Genomic DNA, 22,757 nt, shown 5'->3' with positions numbered 1-22,757 from the left:
CGCACGCCCTTGCTTCTAGTGTATTCTATTTCTAACCTTTATGTCTAGCTTAAGCACAACTATACTTCTAACACCTCCCCCCCCCCCCCCCCCCCCCTCAGTCGTAGACTCGTAGCAGGAGTAATGCAGACGATTGTGACTGAATTTAAAGTCATGTGCTTTATGCATACTTTAGTTCATCTTTTTCCAAGCAAAACGTCATGTATTTTGGAGTCAAGGTCGCGGCAGAAGGTGTATATTGGTCTATATCTTCAACTATGTAACTAACCAAGTGTTTTGATTTGTGGAACGAAACCTAATCCGTCTCTTATCCAAGTAGCAAGTAATATTTGTAAAGGACTTTTTGCGAAGGCTATGATGAAGTTATGGAGCAACGGACACCGATGCTGATAGGTTAGCAAAGTTCTCACATTCTTTGGATCAAGGGCGGCATGTTTGGTTGCCCGAACCCCATAATCCCTACTTCGTGTGAACTTTGAGTAATAAAGTTTGGTTTAACCCCTCAAAGAAAAATCTAAGCAAAGTTATGTTTAATTGAAAGTAAATGTAAGTTAAGTTATGTTTTAATTAGAATAAAATGTAAGAAAAGCTAAGTTTGAGAGAGGCGCCATTAGCGGTAACCTTGATTTTGCTCAATGAGTGGAAAGCATGTCACGGTCACACATAAAAAATGATTTTGCGAATACTCCTCTATCTTAAAACTTTGAAAACCTCCCTTCTAAAGTTGCAACACACTAAGCCATCCATTTTATTAATACACCTTTGGTGAAATGTCCTTCCAATTTTCAGGTCTATGTAGTTACTTGAGACGAGAATAGAGTTAAGAAATGTAACTGAGATTTTTCTACTTCTGAACAAAAAAGTATAACCACTAAATTTACAAGCTCAACCCTTATCTCCGACAATTATATCGTTATCATGGCAATGTAAATTGCTCACGGTATCACTCCTAATCTACAACTACAACTATGTGCAGCAAGTTCACAAAGAAGAAAAAGAATGAAGAAAAACACAGAGAACTCTATAAAAGCACTACTAATCAACATAAGTTAGCCGTGCGTACATGCAGGATGTCGTGCTCATGCATGGACCTCCTAACACTTTGCTCTTCCGAGCCCGTGTGCCACAGGAGACTCGTCGACACCGCCGCTCGTCTTGTAGTTGGAGCTGGCGTCATTGCAGTATGCGCCCTGCTTGAAACTGGAACTTAAATTTGGGATGCAAAGAACAAGCTCCTTGACATCAGAGCTTGACGACCGAAGGTGCGCGAGGATCTTGCTAAACTTGGGCCTTCGTCGCGTGATGGCTATCGATACGTCATTGGGGAAGAGGTCCTTCCGCAGGAAGGCGTGGTACATGGTGGTGACTAGCACGCCGGTGACCGTGACAACGGCAATTCCTGACAACCCGACTGCCAGTGAGCGGGTCAGCACATTGTCTACCTCCGATGCATACAACACGGTCGCCAAGGCCACACTCGTCATTGGGAATGTGTACGCCCACCATGCCAGCGAGAACCTGAACCCCCGAAAGAGGTTGACGCGTACCACTAGCGACACATAGAGGAATAGTGAGATGAAGTAAAGTAGCTTCGCACCATCGTTGAACTCGCCAGAGATCCTCGCCCAGGCCATGGACGCGACGCTAGGCGCGGCGACGAAAAGGAAGAACACTGGATGGAGCTCCTTTGGGAGTTGCACATTGGTGGGGAGCCGCTGATACAGAGTGACGAAGAGCACCGCATAGTGGGCCAACCCGACGCCGAAGAAAAAGATTGGCAACTCTCGGAGACCCATCCTAGCGCCGAGCAGCGCACCAACGAAGTTGCCAACGACAGCAAGGTGGTTGGATGGGTTGGCCACCTTTGAGAGGCGCCGCTCGCCGCTTGACATCCATTGGCCGTAGATCTTGAGGTCGAGGCACAAGATGGGCAACATGAGAAGGTACCAAACAACGTGGTGGATCTCCCACACCGGATGCGGCACACCCTTGACAAGGAAGAGGCAAGCAATCGATGGTGCAAAGAAGAAGTTGACGCGCACCGGGTGATGAAACTCGCGGCGGACAGCCTCGAAGTAGAAGACGACCTTAAGAAGGTAGGTGATGGAAACAACAACCATGAGTGTGACAGAGATCCACCAGAGGACGTGGTTGGCAGCAGGGTGCACATGAAGGAACTTGGTGGAGGGCTCTGACTCGAGGGTCTTCCACAGCATGGCCTGGCTGCTCACGCCAAGGCACATCCCGAAGGCGCTGATGGGGAACCGGAGCAGAAACGGCCATGTCTCGTCCTTAGGCAGCACCGCCACCTCCGTCGGCTGTACATCCACACCGTCATTAGACACAATGATGCTTTTGTTAAGGGAAGGTGAAAATCCGGTGATGTGGTACGTACACGAAGGGTCTCGAGCTCGGGCCCTTCGAGGGCGGCGAAGTAGCGGTCGGCGGTGGGCACGGCATCATCCTCGTCGGTGTCCTCCTCTGAGATCTTTGACGCCGCACCTTTCTCGACATCGGTGTCCTGTGGCACCCGGTGGACGCTGGAGAGCTGCCTCTCAAGGCGGCCAGAGAACGTCTTAAAGTGGTCAAACCGCCGGTCTCGCTCCCGCGAGCTGTCGCTCCGCGGCACCGCCGGCACCTCTCCGCCGCCTCTGACCACCAGGGACGGCTGCGAGTGGTGTCGGGCCTGCTTCAGCAGCTGCGGCACCGCCGGGTAGTGAGCCCGCTGGACCGTCGACTCGCTTGGCGGCACGGCAGGGGCGTCCACGCCGGTCTCGTTGGCGCGGACGAACGGCGGCATGCCAAGCTGCGCGAGGTGGAGCCCCGAAGGAGAGCCTGGCACGCTGATCAAGACAGAGCTCGACGTCTCAGCGTAAGAAGCCGCGGCCGCTTCCTTGGTGGTCCTGCCGCTGGAAACGACGGCATCGGCGGCCTCCATTGAAGAAATGCCGGCGGCCCGCGACGGCACACGAAGGAGAAGCGGCTCCGGGGACGGGGCACACCACGGCTGGCCGTTCAGTACCCACGCCATCTGGATGCTGACCTCTCTGGACGCCATGGCAACAACTCTCTCTCTCTCTCTCTCTCTCTCTCTCTCTCTCTCTCTCTCGTTCTTCGTCTCCACCGCTGGACGCGTGCGAGATGGTGGTGACTGGCGAGTGAATGTATGTGCATCGCATCGTGGGCGTGGCCAGCTTATTTATACACACATGGCCCCAGTGGACGACGCACGCGCGGCTAGCCAGCTGATGGATCGACGGACCGACCGACCGGCGACCGGTGGTCAGGTCAGCAGCGCCGGCACCGGGTGGGATGAGGCACGCATGTGGAGGAGAACACACGAAGGTTCCACGCATCACCGCACAGGCCGACCGGTGGACAGATATAGCGCGCGTCACGCAGTCACCGTCAACAGTCGGCACTGTGCAGCCAGCGGTCGCGCCGGATTCCTCCACGCCTCTTGCCCGTGTCCATGTCAAAGAGACAATGTCCGTCATCGTCGTCTTTATCACGTCCCCGGCGGTCGATGGATCGAAGGAGACGAAACTCTTGTGCCTTCATGCACGCGACCTCGACCTCGACAGATGTTGTGACGGAGAGCTCGATCGATCGAGCGTGTCTCATGGGTTCGTGGCTAGTAATAAGATACTAGTATTCATGTATTAATTTGACGTAGAAATAATAGCAATACTAGGATTATGCATAACAGATAAAAAAATGGTTTTGCTATTTCACAGACGAGTGTTTTACAATTGGGCATCATTCAATTTTGTGGCCGTTCAATCTTGCACAGAGATTCATGCTGGGAGGTGCCTTTTTTCGGGCGTTTTCCTTTTATGTTTCTTACCGGTCGCGTAATAGTTTCCGGGCGAACCCGTTACTGCCCAAGTGCCCATCCCCTAGGCCCTAGCCCTCTTTGTCTCCTTCTTTTTTTCATTTCTGTCATTTCGATTTCTTGGCGATTTCCTTGTCGACCATGGCGATTCCGAGCTCCTTCTCTACTGCAACTTGATTTCTGATCCAGTTCCTTGTGGTTTCGGTTGGTTGTTCTCATCTGCTCTCTTTCCCCACTGGATTTCTTCTAAATCTACTGGTTTGATTCGATTCCCCTGGTGTTTGATATAGATGTACGTGTACGTGTACTCGTAGCGGTGGATTTTCTCTAGCGATTTTTGTTGTTCTTGTAGTGGTAGGTGCATGGATGTAGCGGTGGATTCGTTTCCCCTGTCAATTTTCTATGTGCTGGCCTAGGCGTCTGATCTGCTGGATCTAGTGGTATTGGTAGTTTTATTCCTGATCGTTCTTGTTATGTAGATGTGGGTCCTTGCTCTTCCCTCGTTGATTTGATATCTGCTAGCCTGGGAGTTTGATTCAGAGGGTGTTTTTTGGGGGTTAGATGTAGGTTCCCTGGTCGTTTGTTTTTGTATGTTCGTGTGATCTAGATGCAGTTGCTTATTTCAGTCCTTGCTCTAAATTTCCTTTGCCCTGGTCAGTTGATTTTGCTCGTCTGTGTGATGTAGAAGTAGGTGCTAATGGTCAATCCTTGCTCCTTGCTCTGAATTTGGTTCACCAGTCAATTTTTATTCTAATGGCCCTTGTGATGTAGATGCAGGTCCTAATTGTCAATCCTTGATCTGAATTTAGGTTCAAGGGATGTAGAGATGCAGTAGTAATTTAGGAAAACCTCCCTCGTCTGAAGTCAGGTTCTTAGTCATGTGAATGTTCTTATTCATTCTGTTTTGGTTTTGTATGTGTTTGGTGGTCTGTGTTGTATCTTCAGCTATTTTTTTCATGAATTTCCCTGCCCTAGTACTTCTGTAGTGTGGTGTTGGTACTTTAGATGCTATCTCCTTATTAGGTTTTGTAATTTTCAGTTTTGGTGTTATGCAATTTCAGTTTTTCACTCATTCTGTAGTATGGTTTGATATGGTCATGTCAGTGTTGTTGTATCCTCATATATTTGATGCTTAGAGTTTTGTGTGTGTTACATTTCAAGATCATGACGAGAATGAACTTCTCTTTCATGTAATGGTTTAGAGTCACGGTCCTATTCCCTGCCAGTCTTTTTCCCTTCCAGACTAGACGAAGGAAATATTGATTCCATTCGGGCATGTGAGCAAGGGCGGCGTCGGCTTGACCATGTCTTCTGTCTTAGTCGTTTCGGAGACTAAGTTTCTCATTCCATGGTGAGGTGTTTATAGAAAGCAAGGCCTCGCTCGACGAGTCATGTAGTCATAGGTTTGAGTTCCCTAATCAGTAGTGTAAGTTCCATAAGTAAGTAGTGTAACTTCCATTTGAATTCCATTAGTTTGCAACGTTTTTGAATTTGTATCACACTGGTGAGTTTCCTAGTTTTTTAGTACTGCAAGTTCCATAGGCAAGTCGTGGAAGTTTCCTAGTTTTGCAATGCCCGCTTGCACTTTTAGAACCTAACATTTTGGGTTTCTCTTTGTTGGATTTGTATTGAATCAATTTTACCATTTGAAAGTCTAAATGGAAATTACTGAAACTAAAGTGTAATCACAATGTTCTAGTCTCTTAAACGCATGTGTTTTTATTAGAAATACAGTGTAATTTTACAGAAATTTGTACTGAGCACAATGTATGTTTCAGTAAAATTTCAGTGCAATTACTGTGTGCATTTTCAGTGAAATTTCAGTGCAATTATTGTGTGCATTTTCAGTGGAATTATAGTGCTTTTGAATTGTAATTATAGTGAGGATTTCAGTGTAATTACAGTGAGGATTTTAGAGTAATCACATTATCTTTTAGTTAATTTACCTCTCTGGATGTTTTGGGTTTTGTCATTGTTGGTGCATTCACTTTAGAACCATTTATTTTCTTTTGTTAGGGTTATTTGTATACTCGTACTTTATTTCTGCCCATTTGTGTAAGAAACCTTAGTTGTGCACATGATTTTCTAGTATATGTAATTTCAGCAGCTTGGTAACTGTATTTTCAGTGTTTTGGGGCTTATAGCTACTATAATTTACTACTTTGGAAATGCTCTTTTTTTTGCCACTGTACATGCTAAATATTGTGGTTATGCCATGTCCCTAGTGCTTTTATGCAAACTGACCAGTTTTGTGCCGTGGAATAGATAGATTATGTGATCTCTGCAAATTATCTGGTGATTTTGCAGGTGCTTGCATATTAGAGATGTGCAATTAACTAGGAGCTGAAAGTGAAGCTACTATTGAGTGTTGACATATCAAGTGCTCAAATAATGTGTATTTTTCTAGTTGTGTAATTACATTGCATTTCAGTAGAGTTACAGTGTTTTTTATTTGTAACTAGAATGGAATTTCAGTGCAATTACCATGGGGATTTTAGTGGATTTTCTAGAGTAATCGCAGTTTACATTACAATGTAATTACGGTGATTTCTTAGTCTAACTACAATGGGCATTTAAGAGGATTTTCAGAGATATTATACTGTATTCCGTTGTATTTTTTGCAGTCAAATTGAACTGCAATTACATAGTCTTTTACAATGTAAGTACAATGTTTTTTCAGTGTAATTACAGTGTATATTCAGAGTAATTATAGTGTAAGTACAATGTTTTTTCAGTGTAATTACAGTGTATATTCAGAGTAATTACAGTGTATGTAACTTTTTCAGTGGATATTCAGAGTAACACACTGTATGTAATTACTGTGAATTTTCAATGTAATTACAATGGGCATTTAAGTGGAATTTCAGAGTTATTAAACTGTATTTCCAGTGTATCTTTGTAGTTAAATTGAACTGTGATTACACTGTTTTTTATAGAGCAAGTGATGTGCTTTTTGACTGGGATTTTCAATGTAATTACTCAGTGTGTATGTTCATTAGGATATTTTGTTTGGGGATGTGAGCATGTGGGCACACATGCTACTAAACTATCTAGTTATCCCTTGCCTGATTCATGTGGGTTTCGTATACAGTGTGTGCTTTTTTCTTCTACTATATAGTTTGTTCTGGCTTTATTTGTGCTTTGCAATGTTACTGAACTGTCCAGTTCATGTTTCCTCTCTTGATTTATGCAGTACATATGTTGTTTTCACATGTCCTGGCAAAATTTCTCTCTTGATCTTCAGAGCTTAGAAAATTCACTAGGCATCAAAGTAGGGATTGGAATTGGAGAATCTTCAGAACTGCGAAAATTGGGACCCATCCCCTGACCTTTTTACTGTCCAGGCGTAATTGTGGTCTAGTTTTAAGAAACCGGATCTAGGGCATCAAACCCGTTATGGTCCAGATGGGATTTTAGGCTGGGCCGTTTCAGTCCTGATGCATAAATGGCATAAATGCGCTGCTTTTGCTGTTTGTTGACATACATATAGCCAAAGGAGGAAATAAAGGGCATACACGTGTCAGCTCCCTATTTGGTGCAAAATTTGATTGTAATCCAATTGGATTTCAGTCGACTGTCAAGTAGAAAGTCCCTAAAAAAATAGAGGCAAGCACGACCGTCTTTTTGTGTGTGCAAAGAATAAAATGGTGCATGTATGGGCCCATGCTCGTGCTCAAACGGATAACACGTTTGAAAAAGAAAACTATGATAGAATTGTGGTCATATAGTAATCCCTCATGATCTTATTGTGGGACGGAGGGAGTAGTTTTTTTTTCAGATAATGAAAGCTCTCATCGATCATACAATTGCATGTGAGCTTTGCCTCCGTGATTGCTCGGTGTTATGCCAGGATTATTCGATTAGGGCATCTCCAACGTCGGCCCTCAAACCATCCAAACGCTGTTATCCGAACCCCAGAAGCCGTTCAACGCCGACACCCTTCGTCCACGGAGCAGTTCGGACCACGATTTTCTTGCAGACCAGAACCAAACTTGTGGGGGGGGGGGGCTTTTACGGGAGTTCGAAGGGAGGCAGAGTACGCGCTTTTGTAGCTGTCCACACTGTTTCCACGGCAAAATCTCCCACTCTCTTCTTCCATTTTGTCGCTCTCCACCCAATTCCCGCCCTTTTCTTCCCCGCTCTCTTCTTCCCTCCCTCTGCTGACACATGGAGCCATAGTATAACCTACCGAAGATGGAGGTGGTGAAGGTCCTGGAGGATCCGAGCATTATGCTTGCCCGGAAGATCAACTCGATGACGTGGCAAAATCGTCGCGGCAAAGCGAAGGCCAGAAAGGAGGAAACACTCAAGAAGCACAAGGTCAACGTAGGGCATGCTGGTGGCAGACATGGCGGTGGGTGTGCTTGTCGTTAACATGGTGGAGGTCGCGGCATGGGCCGCGGTGCCCCGATAATGTCGCCCACCGTACAGACGCCGCCTTGGCTGAAGCATTACAAGGCGGTGTACGAGCTGGTTATGAGGATGGGCAGGTGGAGAACTTGGATCCCACTGAGTCTGGCAACTACTCCCATGCGCAGCAGGGTTACACCCAGACCAGCACGCAGCAGGGCTACACCCAAACCGGCACGGGCAAATAACAACAAGATTGGAGCGCCGGTTAGCTAGAGCAGGAGGAGGAGGGCAAGGACGATGATCTGGGTGATTTTGCCCGTGATCCGAAGAAGAGGGTTAGAGGATAAAGCTTCAACATGCAGGAGGGAAAGCTGTTGTGCGATGCATGGTTGGCCACTAGTCTTGATCAGATCCATGGCACAAAGCAAAAGGACACAGCGTTTTGGGCCAACATTCAAACATGGTTCCATGAAGACAAGCATTCTGCTTTCTACTAAGAAGTGGTCATTCGCAACCGTGAATCAAAGTCCCTCAACCATTGATGGTACACCATCAAGCGCCCATTTGTAGCATGTCATCGCACGGTAGCCTAGTGGTGCGCAAATCACCCAGCAAGTAAGTTCATTTGGCCGAATATGATTAGTTTATAGTTGGATATGCATAGTTTTGTTTATCACTAGTCACATATACATAGTTTGTTGGTCACTTGTCGGATATGTATAGTTTTGTAGCCGGATATGTATGCATAGTTGTGCAGGCAGATATGCATTATTGACAATGTTTTATTTTTTAGCCTTCTTATGCGTGTACGGTGTTCAAGAAATTGGAGAAGAAAAACTTCACCGTCATACATTGGTAGTTGAAATTGAATGGGCAACCAAAGTGGAATCTATACATTGCCAAGACCGCCGCCCAAGCCATCGAGGAAGAAACCGGTGACCCAACAAAAGAACCGCCCAAGAAGATTAGAAAAGTGTTTCGGGGAAAGAAGTGGGAGGAGGAGATGGCAATGCAAGAAGGTGCGGTGGCCAAGTTGACAAAGAGATTCGAGGGCATCTTATTGAAGAAGGAGGGGGCATACATCAAGCTCTCCGGCATCAAGGAAGATAAAAAGACGGAGAGGTTCAAATTGTTGATGGAGGCGACCGAGAAGTTCAAGCTCGAGGAGAAGAAGGCCATGCTCAATGAGAAGAAAATGATGCTTGTAGAGAAGAAGATGAATATCGTAGCCGATGCGGAGGACGCCATGATGCTAACCTTGAATTTGGAATCTTTGGATGCTGACACGAGAATGATCATGCAAGCCTTTTGCTACAAGATGTTGCAGAAAGATGAGTTGGATGCACCGAACAAGGAGGAGATTGAGGCGGCGAATAATGAGCCGGAGGCGAAGGCTGCCTACGCGGCGGCGACGACACCTTGAGCCTGATTGCTGGTTCGGCATGGCAGAAAATCTATTTTTTTGCATGAACTGCTAGATTGATTTTTTTTGTTCAGGCACGTAAAAACTAAGCATGATTGTCTCTTTTTAGTTGTGATCGGGCATGTAATCCAGTACGCGCTATGGATCAGACTTTATTTGAATTTCATAATGCCCTTTACTGACAGACATATACTCCCTCCGTCCCGAAAAACATGTCGTGAGGGCATTTTTGCAAAAAAGACCTCTAGTTTCTCCCGACCAAACCCGCGCTCCTTGTCGTCCTCCTCCAACAGAACCAGCAGCTGCGCTGCTTTCCGCCGCCGGAGCTTCGTTGCTCCCCGCCACCGCAGCTGCCCTTCTCCCTGCCGCCGCAGCTGCCCTGCTCCCCCGCTCTCCCGCCGCATCTGCCTCCTGCTCCGCCGCTGCAGCTCAGCTGCCGCTCTCCTGCCTCCTCAAGCTCCCCCTTCCTCAAAAAAATCTTTGATTTTCCAGCTACCGCCATGCTCTGCTCCGGCTGCGTCGGAACCGCCGTCGGAGAGCCCAGGGGCGCTGGATCCGGACCACCACCAACAACCTAGAGGCCGGCGAGCCCGACGACGACAGGAGATGCAGCAGGCTAAACACCGATGAGCCCGACGACAACGGCAAGCTAAAGGTCGTGGATTTGCGAGCATGGAAGACGACGGCGACAGCTCCACGAGCAATACGGTCGCGGCGGGGTCTTCTTCGTTGTTTCTCTGGTGGAAGACCCACGCCTGCGACACCGCAGCTGGGCTATCCAGTGGGTCGCGCCTGCTAACTTGGCAGCAGCGGCGGTGGCTACAAGTTTTCTGCACTTCTGCAAATCATCCCCAAGTCCTACAGCCTGGGTCAACCTCCCTTCTCTACTCCATGTTTACTGAATATTTACACTAGTTCTGCTAGTTTAGAGTTGGAGTATTTTGCATAGTTAACTGAATAGTTTTGCAAGCATTCGATCTCTGACAGAACACTATATTACGCGCAGAGTAATTATGTGATGTGTACTAGCAGAGTAGCAGTGCATCCTTAATGTTTTGAGGATTTTGTCCAGTCGATAAGCAAGTCAACTTGTTTATTCTGATAGGCATTTTGTACAAGGAGTTACTTCAAAGGTGAGGCACATGATGAAATTGGTGAGTAGTGGATCGTCCAAATCAGAAGGGTTTACCAACAAATTTCAGTACCATCACCAATCGATGATGAAATTGTAGTTTCACTTCACTGTACATAACCTTTATGCATTTTAGAAATACTCCATGGCAGTATCTAGTAACACTGTCAGTTACTGATCCTATATCTATAGTACTCCATGGAAAAGATTAGTGCATTTCTAAAATGGCAAAGATTATGGCACAAAGATTAGTTACATCACATCATAATCTCAAATCTAAATTTGATGGAGTATTCGACGGCAGTCGCTGATTGCTGAAAGCATCTGTTGCCATATTATAATGTTTTACCACAAGTTTGTGACCAAGGAATAATATTGTTTTTCACATGATATTCCGGTATTAATTATCTGGTTATCTAGGCTGTATGAAAAGGCAGATTGCTGCTCCTTTCTTAACCATGTCCAATCAATCTTATAGCCTATCAGTTTGCAGCACATTCCACTAGGAGCTAACAATCTCATTGAATAACAACATCGTTTAAATTTGGTTTTTAAACTTGTTTGATGCATCCATGACCGCATCCATAGCAGCGAGTACTTCTTGTTGAGATACTACTACAGATATTGTTTAGCTGGTGATATTGCTTACTGCAACTAGAGTAGAAGAAGGAATAGGAGTAGCCGCAACTACAATAGGAGTAGGAGTACCACATATTGTCCTTCAGTGCGAGATCTTGTGTAAATAAAAAAATGCGTGCCCATATTTAGGAGTAGTAACTTTGTTAGGAAGAAGGCTAGCTCTAAACATAGTTACTCCATTTGATATGTGATATTTTTATCCTAGAGTAGATTGTTAGGAGATCTTGTTTTTATCTCTGAACTTGTATGATATGTGAACCCCCAAAAATGCATCATCAAACAGGTGCAGGTTGATGCCCCTCCATTTGTCACATCACAGACTAGACTAGGTGATCATTTTGTTTTTAAATGCTAGGAAAAGGGGAGGTGTTCACCATATTATAGAGAGCAGAAAGATTGATGGCTAGGGAAACCCAAGAAGTAAAAGGAACAACACTGGAAGCAAATAGACCATGCAAATAACCAAAATTAATTCTAATTAATTCAAATAAATCCAAATAACCCAAATTAATCAAAATAACCCAAATTAATTCAATTAATCCAAATTAATCCAAATAACCCAAATTAATCCAAATAACCCAAATTAATTCAAATAATCCAATTAATTCAATTAAGCCAAATAACCCAAATTCCAATAAATTCCAACAAGGAGTTTATATACAAGGATTAGACAAGGCATACACAAGGACATGATATAAGGCCACTTTGTCCCGCCTTGACACAAGATTACACAAGACATACACAAGGAGCACCTGACTACATGACAAAAGGGCCTATTTGTACCCTCTTGACTACATTTTTTTCCTTTCTCTAGCCACTTCTTCCCTTCCCTTCCCTTTACTTTTCTTTGCTTTCCCTTCTCTAGCTAATTCTTTCCTTTCATTTTCTTTTCCTATTGCAATTTCCATTTCTTCTATAAGGGCCCTAGTATCAACAACTACCCGACTGTCGCAATATACACTGATTATTTCCATTCCAGCATTCTAAAAGTGATCCTTGTGCAAGTGGGGCAACTTATATTGATTTCCTCTTTTGTCTTTCATAACTTCAAACGTAACTGCTTCTAATGTGATAAAGCTTTTGTGCAACTTGTCGGGATCGTAGTTCTCGAATTCCTCTTCCACACCATGTACCAGTTCCTGGATGTTTGTAGGTGACCTGCAGTCGGTTAGAGACTGGAGAGAGTTATGGAAGCATAGGTCCAAACAATTTAACTCAGGGCTATTTGGGGGCTGTTGTAGCAATCGGATGTCAAGATCAGTTTGTTCCACAGCTTCTCGAAAAGCTACATCATTGGGAAGGACATGAGGCTTTGTGTTATCCTGTTGGATGAATATTGTTGCTCCCTCATCATTGTCAGGCCACTTATCCTGAATTGCCGGGATAACCTTATTGATTAGATAATCTCTGCACACAGGCCTAGTTACTTTCACTGATGTCAACACTTTTGTTCCCTTTGTTCTGTTCTAACTTGTCCGCTTTGCCTCAGTCTCTTCGACGAATGCCCAAATGTCGATCTTCCCATCGAATGTTAGCTCCCCCTCATTGTTATATCGAGGCCTGGCAACAGCTGTTAGGAACATTACCTTCCCAATGCTGTGAGTGTTTGACACGGTGCGCTTCAGTTCAGGTTCTCCTGGAAGTACATAGTAACTATTCTTCAATCTCATCATGTCAAACCACTTTTCATCAATGTGAACCATATTCGTCATTGGTTTGAACATAGCCCGAGAAGTTGAGATCGAATTGTCATCGACCATGGACATACAAAATTTCAATCTCGCAAGCTTGTTCTCTAGCTTGAGGTGAGGCTTCACGGTGCTTGTGATGCGGTTGAGATCATTCAACTGGAACCTCTTATGTAGGGTCGATCGGGCCACGCCTAGAGACCGTGCCAGAGATCGAATTGTCCTTCTTTTATTCAGTGGGATTGTTGAGGTCCTCTCTAGATCCAGGTCATTTCTCTTTCGGCCAGATCTTCCAGGTTTCTTGCTTGAGACATCTACTTCTTTGCCATCGGCAATTTGCTTTTTGGCATCTTCCCAGATTCTTTCAACAGATCGTACACTTATGTCCAATAGGTTTGAGACTAGCAGCTTGTCGTCTGGTTGAACAGACCCATCTCTGAGCTCAATTACCAGCAAGGCGAAGTAAACACCATGCCTCTCCTTATCTGACAATTCTGTTCTCTTCTCTTGAAGTATCCAATTCATAACTTCATGCTCTTTCTCTTGAGCTTCATCCTCTTTCCCTTCATCTTCTTGAGGCATCCAATTCATATCTTCATCGTCTTCCTCTTGAGGCATCAAGTTCAAATCCATAGCTCCATTCTTTGCCACTTGAGGTTCCTCCTTTTCAGGGATTCAATTCAAATTAATACATTCATCATCTTCCTCTTGAGGCATCAAGTTCAAATCAATGGTTTCATGTTCTTCCTCTTGAGGCATCAAGTTCAAATCCATATTTATGTGTTCCTGCCATCAATGACAAAAGATGAGTACACCACAACAAGAATATACACAAACAAAATGAGTATGCAAGTTAGACAAGAAATGCATTTGCACTAGTCAAACAAGAATACACACACACAAAGTTCAGATTATGATCATGAGTAGTACTGCTGTCAACACTTTTGCACTAGTTCTGCTAGATATGATCATGAGTAGATATCTACAGTTTTAATGCTGCATTTTAACTGAATTTTCAGATTATGATCATGAGTAGTTATTACTGGGGCCTCCATACAAACCATACACATGTCCAGATTAAACAAAAAGTATCATGTTTAACTGGATTTTCTGTGCATTTTAACACTGCATTTGGATAGGTTCATAACTGAATTTTCTGTGCAATAGTTTAACTGAATTCTAGGGAGTATCATGTTCAATGAAACATTTGCAAACACAGACCTAGTTCAGACTAGGGAGTATCATGTTTACTGAAACATTCTGAATGTGAGATGGTTCAGACCTAGTTATCCTATGATGCAGTTTTGTCCCATGGTTGTTATTTGTTTCTCTTGGCTCCTGGTAATTACTCTTGGCCCCTGGTACTCCAAGAAGATTATGCAGTTATCCTAGACTATTGCAAATGACCATGACCATGATCAGCAGCAATTTTGAAAGCAAAATTCAGTAAACAAAATTATGTCAGTACTGTCATTTAAATTCCAATGATTTTAATAAATCCAAATAAATCAAATAATTTTGAGTTGGATATACAGTGCATCTAATGTACTGTATGTGTGTGTGCTATCTAGATGCCAGCCAAACTGATAAGATGTTATAGTTTGCTGTCACACCAGGGATTGAGGCCAAACACTTTGCTCTAACCATAACCAATTTTACTCTAGTTTGGGGTATTTTTTGTAGCAGTACCACATGATCAACAGTACACAAACTTTCATTACTGAAATTTCAAAAACCTAACAATGGAGTTTGTGACCATTTGCTTTCATTACTTACTTTCCCTTTCCTTTCCTTTTCTTTTCTTTTCCTATTGCAATTCAAATGTTTCTACAAATTTGCATTTACTGTCTGGCATTGCATTTGGATAGGAATATTTTTAAATCTGTTCATTTTCTGGTTGGAATCTTTTTTGGCATACATTATAACTACACATGAAAGAATCGTTTTACGAGCCAATGACATCTATGCAAGTCAGGTTCATTAGCCTGACAGTTCTGGAGTACTTTATCAACAGATCATGCATCTATTGATTATGCATCGATGCTTCATAAGTGAGCACTTTAACGTTTCTATTGGCTCTAATTATCAATCCTTGGCTAGTTTTTGGGTCTCCAGCAATAAGAACTCTGTTTTAAACATTGTTAGTTCAACTGACTAATGAATCCTAAAAACTGTCAGGTTTTGGTCTGCCATGTCCCCATAACAGAGCAAGATGAAGATATTCCCTGATGGCGTTCATCCAGAGACACCTGTTGATAATTAGTGGCTGAAGGAGAAGCTCTTGGAAGACCCTGAGATACCTTTCCCTGGAGATTTCTGACACAAGTTCAAACTCCCTGATCCCTATTAGCAGGTACTTGTGCTGAATACTCCACTGGAGTATGGCATAATTACAGTACACTGGCACAGATTCGTCCACATCCACTCCATTGACTGACTGAATTATACAATTTACACTTGACAATGTTTGTTCTTCCTGATGAACAGGAGCAGAGCAGCAACTCCCGTACACTGATCATATTCAGCACACGGAGCAGAGGAGCAACTCCTTAGTGCAGGAGTAGAGGAGCAACTCCTATACCTTCTTCCTCCTGACGAGTAGGAGCTCTGACGGCAGCACGGGCAGACGAGCAGCAGCAGCACCGGCGGTAGGGGAGAAGCAGCCGCACGGGCGCGCGGGCAGGTGAGAAGGAGTTGCACGGGCTCGCGCAGAAGATTGAGGAGTTCGCGCGGGAGATTGAGGAAGGAGCGCGCGAGCTCCTGGTCCACCGGATCATGGAGGCAATTTCCGGCGACGCCCGTAGGGGATCACGGCCGGGAGGAATTGCGGCGGCGCACACGCGGGAGCTCAAGGAGAATGCACTGGAGCTTGAGGAGGATGCGCTGGAGCTTGAGGAGGATGCGCGGGAGCTCGAGGTGGACGCCCGCGAGCTCGCGGAGGACGTGGCCGGAGGTCCCGACGATGCCCGCAGGTAATCGAGGCGGGACGGGATCGCGGCGACGTAGGTCTAAGCGGGGGAGGCGGCGGAGCAGGTACTTGGTGATGGCGGCAGCGAAGCAGTTACGTGGCGACGGCGGCGGAGCACTTTCTGATGGGCGGCGAGTCGCGCAGCTGGGCGGCGCCGGCCCCTATCGACGGCGGAGGAAGAAGACAGGGGCGGAGGGGCTTGTTTCAGACGATTTTAAAACTATGAGGGCTTTTTTGCAAAATCACCAATGAACTGCGCCCGCGACATGTTTTTCGGGACGGAGGGAGTACAAGATAACCTTGGATTGCCGGCTCCGACATCCATATCCACTGACTGGTCCCCCTATCTATGGATGTGGGAGAAAATTTAGAGGTTGACATTAAAGTTGCCCTTATGCATGACTTATCTCCTAATAGCATTATAATGTTTCTCCACCTTGTTCCACGGATTCTTTGCTTGGTGGACACATATCTTTGCCGGCAGAACGGATGGACTGCATGAACACTTTGCGGGATGTGAGGATCACAACCCTCGAAGAAGAACCTTTAGACATAATCCGAAGATGATTACCTTTGTCGGTACGTACCTAACTCTGATGGTTACACTCACTACTTCATTCCTTTGATTTCTTTCGAAAAAGGAACCGAAGGTATGAATGAACTTTTGCATGCTTTGTTAACTACTTTCTTCCTTAATATAAGACGTTATTACATTTAATCTGGAGTGACATCGATCCAGCTCCTGGGAAGCTTCATGCACGCATGTGGTTCATTCCTTCCGGGAGGAGGAATCTATCTATGTACACCGTGGTGCGAGGTACGCGGCGTGTACGCGGAGACGGCAGTGCAGTCAAGAAGTTGAGCCTACCTCTGGTGTGGTGCCAGCCGAAAGATCGGTCTCGATCGATGGATAGCGTGTGTCCGTCTTCTTCATCCTCCGGCTCTTGACCTTGACCGACGCGGGCCAAGCAGCTAGCAGCCCGGCCACTACATACTCCACCATGCATGCAAAGTGCCGTGGTGCACACCAGGAGCCCACACCGCACGCTATGCCAAGAAAAGCTGTAGAAATTGCAAGCATTTGTGGACGCGGGTGTGGACCGTAACTTGTCTCTGCATTTGGTCGATCGTTCGGCCGGGTTCAGAGAGTATGCTCATGCCTCATGTAGAGGTTGCTTCCCTGTCTTCAAGTCTTTTTTGTAGAGGTTGCTTCCACGAACCCCCTGCATGGCTAGATGCTTACGTGCATGCATGCAACACCAGCTAAACTACACGGGGGTTATCAGTCAAGAACAAAGCTACACAATGTGCTGGATTGCTTTAGAATGTCAATTAGGGAGTACTCGATTTAATAATCTATGTGGTGGTCGAGAACTTGGCGGAAAATCGTCAAGGAATAATAAGGGTATAAAGTTTAGCATTGTTTTCTTAGAAAACTATGTATGCGGGCTCAGTATTTCAGAAATGCCGACAAAAATAGGGTTGCGTACATGCATTCATAACGATGAGTTAAGCGTTCGCGTTTGTATTGTGTTAAAAAACTATTATTACCATAGTCACTCGTGCATTACTGGTACTGATCACGCGGAGCTGCGCATCCAAGCCAGTCGTACTACGTTTTGACTCGCGTTGACGTGGAAGTACATGTGCAGATCGAGATGCATGTACAGAACTATAGATGGATCGCATCTAGTAGCATCGCAGATCTTCATAGTAGATCAAAGGCGAAGTAGTTTAGGTGATCAAGTCAATGCGAGCTCTTCTTTTATCTACTCGATCAGTTTGTGTCTGCACGATCAACTATTGTACTCCTTTCATTTAAAATAGATGATTCAATTTTATACTAAAGTTAATACAAAATTAGATTATCTATTTTAAAACGGAGAAAGTAATAGTTAGGTGCAGATAGATGGGCATATGCATCTGCTTGTAAGCAGTCAACTACTAGTAGAGTAAATAGTGTCTACAACGATTGTTGGCTCATCGGTCGAATCCAATTGCTTTGGCCCATCGGTTGAATCCAATCGCTTGGGAGATTCGACCGATGGGATTGGCTATGGGGAGGAACACACACGAACGCAGACATGGCTTGAAGACAACCATTGGTGTGGCTTCAAGACGAGGACGAGGATGATAACAAATCTCCAATGACGGGCCTGACGATATTTTTTCTTTTTATTGAAAAGGAGGAAGACCTCCGGCCTCTGCATCTGGGCGATACATGCAACCGCTTTATTAGTTATTCACAATAGATCTTACCAAGAAATACAACGGTAAGTCTGAAGCCATCGTCTAGGCAACATCTGTCGCTACTCATATTCAGTTGATAATGGGATGCTGATAGTCCGAGCCTAATACAACAGACCTCGAAGCCAAGCCTAACATCTAAGACCTGAGGCCCCAACCTAGCCACTTACCAGGTGCGGGGCACACACCGGTCCGGCGCACTCTCAGAGGCCGCCGCCACCAACTACCACCACTCCATCTTCAGAGTTGTTCTGACGCATGAACCTTGCTCGGTCTAGCTGTCGTCGACGCTACCATGGCACCCAATAGCACCACCTCTCTGCGCGCGAACAGCTGAGCACGTCACGATCACCACCGATACACCTCAGCACCACGGGCCTGACGATATGAAGGAGTAGGAGGAGAGATAGCCGTGTAGACAAGGAGAAGAAGGGGTGGCCATAGTGAAAAAGTGAGCTAGGCTTTTGCGGAGGAGATGTCATGAATCATGGGTAGTCAAATCGGTAAAAAAAAATTGTGTGCAAAACTGAGCTAGATATGCGAGAAACAACAACTGTGCAAGTATATCGTGAGCCCACCGATCAAGCCACCTTCATCTATAACTCGTTGGTAGGAGATGAGCAGTAAATCTAACAGCGACAATGGAATGCACGGTATTGTCATGGTGAATTGACCGACTAGGAGTGTAAATACCTACACGAATAGGCTATTTTTTAACGTGTTATGGCGTGCGAAAGCCGGACTGAACCATTTTTCATTTTAAAAGCAAGAACATGATACAACACAATAACTTCTAGACGTAGCACATGACAAATCCAAAAAAAGTACATGGGAACAAATAAGAGAACCGAAACCACAACTTAGCACCCTTCATACAGTGACAAGTGCGGCCGGGCCACTGGAAAGCACACCCAAAGTCAAGATAACAAAGGGATAGAGGCCACCCACTTGCTCAGCGATCACACATCACCATGAAGATCTAGGAGAGTCACAACCCTAGTCAAAGGGCATCCCACCGCTGAGGCCTTGTGGTGACGAAGAAATCTGCTGACGCAACCAAAGGGGGTGTTCTACCGAGATCATTGATGCACCTCATCTTGGCCTCACAACCGATAGCCATCACCAAATGTGTGACCCTGAGCACTATGCAAATAAACTAGAACTGTGAAAGCCATCAAAGCACCTCGTTTGCCAAGACTTCATCGCTGACACGAACCTCTGAGAAGAGTCAATCAATGAAGCAGGCCGACTAAAAATTAGCATGGCACAACATATGCACATGATTTCCTGGTGCCATCTGCCATGAATAGTGTGTATGATATGCTTCAAAACTAACACCAATGGACGTACATCAAGTACGTACTTAGTACTGTTGGCTTCTGTGGAAAAGATAAATCAATGCCGAACTTCAGGGTGGAAAAAGGTCACACGGCTACACAAGCATGTGTGAATACACACTATCTCATCCCAATATAAAAGGAAAAAAATACACACTAAAAGCATTTTCAATAGACGGTCCATATGTAAAAATACCTAACTTTTGAATCTTTAAGAGCAAAAAACATTGCTCCAACAGATGGTTCATTTGTAAAAAAAAAATTTACATCACCGACTCCCGGAGATGTAAAATTGAAAACTTCATGACGCAAATTTACATCACGAGATACATCTAATATAAAACCGCGGCTGCCCGCGAAACGACCAACCGCCAGTTCATTTGCGTTCCCGCTCATGACGCCCGCCTGCCCGAGCACCAGCCGCCGGAAATCACCGCCGGCACTGCCACCGCCCCAATTCACCGCCGCCGCCCTAGCCCGCGTCGCCTCCCCCGTCGGAGGGCGTCTCGCAGCCGCCCGGCGCCGCCGTTTCGGGAAGAAGCCGCGGCTGGATTCGCCGACTCCGGCGTTCCGGCAGCCCGTATAGCTCCTCTCCACCGAGCTCCCTTCTTCTCTGCGCCGCCGTCAGCGACCAATCCAACCGCTGGCCATCTTCTTCCACCCCGCGCACAAGGTGTTCGATGGAATTCCCCAAGGTAAAAAAACGAAAGCGCATCGCCGAAAATCTTGAAATAAATCCAGGAATAATGCGAGCACCAAACTTTGAACCCTGGTGGGTTGGGGATACCACTGTCCACCTAACCAACTCAACCACAGGTTGATTCACATTATAAGTTTTGTCTTGGTATATGCAAGCAAGCTAATTCGATGCTCTTTCGCAAAAAAAAAAGCTAATTCGATGCTGCTTCATATCGTGCTTGACCCACCCTGTACGTGCATTTTTCTCCTTCCTTCTTTCCATAAGCTTTGGTCCCTTTTCTTCACAAATTAAGAAACAATATAACTGGACGAGCTACGGCTGCTCACAGCGTCTTAACATCTCTAGCCGCCCCGATTATTGGTCGGTCAATCTCCAGCCTCACATCCGGTGTTTCGTGGGCTGCTGCTCCGCTGACTTACCTAGGCTTGTTACGGTTGATTGGGCTGGAAATGCATGCCGGGCCGGATGGGCTGCTGGTAGGCACCCTCCAGGCTATGAGAGGATTCCTCGTTAGGCTGCCCACCTTCCACTGTTCTGGTAGCGATGAAAAAAAAGATAGCGATGGAAGCAGCGCCGTCGCCGCCGCCGGGGCAGTCTCTCGCATGTAAACGATGGCAAGGGAAAGGCGTCGGCGCATCCACATCAATGGATGTTGGCGGTAAGGCGCTTACAAGGGCCTCTTGGCTGCAGCTGCGCCGCGTTCCGGTGCGGCGAAAATCTGGCCTGGCGCGTTGGGGATCGACGATGGATCTAGAAGATGGTGACGACGCCGGTCCACATCAGTGAATTCTAACCCAAGGTGCAGAATGTCCCCGTCAAATTTGACAAGAAGCGGTCCAAGTATAAATGATCTGCTTCCTCTTCCGAGCACCAAAATAGTTTGATTCAGTGGTGGTGCATGAGCCCTGCCATCCCCAATCACTACTCCGTCAAGCTCTTCATGCTCCCCTGAAAGTAAAAGGCCGAGGACAACATAGCACGGTCAACTTCCACTGCCGCGATGCTGTTCAGTGTAGTCCCATCGTGAACCAAACCAAATGTTATTTCAGCTTCTATTTTCGTGGAACTGCTTTGATGTCCAGTAATTTCGTTGTTTTCTTCTTGTTCTGCAGCTATGAATTCCCAATCATTTATTCTTGTTATTTGGTGCACAACATGTGCTTCTCTCAATGTCTGAGGAGAAGCACACTCTGTTACATGATTTTTCAAGATTAAAGATCCTTATATTTAACTAACAACGAGCTATGTTGTAGGATCCAGCTGAACAAGTTGAACACCAATGACTAAATAACTTCAGGTTCCACCTACTGGATGAAACCTCCAAGGACTGGAGCTGATCCAAATAAAAGGTATAGTGGAATGATTAACCCGCTGCCAAATGTAGATTTCTAGCACAAATAAATTGGTATCATCTGTTTCCATCTGCACTTCAGCAACACTATGTGACTAATATAATCTATTTAACTACATTGAGATGTTATATCCTCAATAATGATACAAGAACCAAGTATATTTAGTAGTGGTTAGGCCTTACTGCAGCGTGCACATATCCAGAGCACACAGGTTTATCCAAAATAATCTCAAAATATTTCATCGATTACACATAATATATCCATACAACTACTAGGTACAATACAATTAATCATTTATGTTATTGTATTTTTATTTTATTAATAATATACCGACATCCTCCTCACCATTGTGTTAGAAAGGTTGATATTTGATGTCGTTACATATACCAAACATTTTGGATTCTTCAATGCCTTGTCATACTTTGTTGCGTTCTGCTTCGTGAGTCTGTTCGTGTGTCTATACATGCTTAGCGATATTATGCTCTCTATTGAAGCATTTAAATTTAACGCTATGTATGCATGTATTCACTTTAAGCAAGATTACATTGATCGTATTCCTAAGTATTTATATCCCCTTTGTTAATCTAGTGTATTGTAGAGTAAGAGGGACATCAGGCTGTGATCGACCAGAGACTTATGGTCATGCTACGCACTTGTCCATGAGGAAGACCCTACTGAGCAGGTACGTACAAAACGGTGCATGCATGTGAGAGACCAGTGGGCAGTGGGATTAACGTGTACAATACTCGGTCTTGCTGGTGCATGCTGGTGTGTATTGCGTTTTTTAGGTGGTGTGTTGTATGTTTTTTTTCTGGTTTTCTGAAGTTGAATGCAGCTGCATGCTGGTGTGTATAATATTTTTCACAAAATAATGTGCACAGTGCTTTAGTCCGAGTCAAAAGAACGGTTTATGGCTTTATGATGCTTGCATTGTCAGCTGCCTTTGATCGATAAAGGCGCCGTCGGCTGCTTGGCGAAGATCCACCTAAAAATATGATGCCCCGTGAGTCTTTAATTTGTGTGCACTCGTGCATGCCACTGTCCTCGCTAACATATAAAGGCTGAAATGATGTAAGCGAAGCA

General features: G+C 45.3%; 1 protein-coding gene and 1 pseudogene across 1 annotated transcript; both read right to left on the bottom strand.

The window, feature by feature from the left end:
- Positions 1-892: 892 nt before the first annotated feature.
- On the bottom strand, positions 893-3,151 carry LOC125531372 (S-type anion channel SLAH2). Its single transcript, XM_048695787.2, has 2 exons — positions 2,396-3,151; positions 893-2,318 (listed from the first exon to the last, which is right to left on the bottom strand). Exons 1-2 carry the CDS (start codon positions 3,056-3,058, stop codon positions 1,095-1,097), a joined length of 1,887 nt encoding a protein of 628 aa, XP_048551744.2. The 5' UTR covers positions 3,059-3,151; the 3' UTR covers positions 893-1,094.
- Positions 3,152-12,365: 9,214 nt separating this feature from the next.
- LOC147992937 (uncharacterized) lies at positions 12,366-13,844 on the bottom strand (annotated as a pseudogene).
- Between the last annotated feature and the right edge of the window lie 8,913 nt (positions 13,845-22,757).

This window comes from Triticum urartu, chromosome 1A (assembly GCF_056163025.1).
Source record: "Triticum urartu cultivar PI428250 chromosome 1A, HENAU_Tu73, whole genome shotgun sequence".
NCBI classification, from domain to species: Eukaryota; Viridiplantae; Streptophyta; class Magnoliopsida; order Poales; family Poaceae; genus Triticum; species Triticum urartu.
This window is presented reverse-complemented; position numbering and strand designations above follow the sequence as displayed.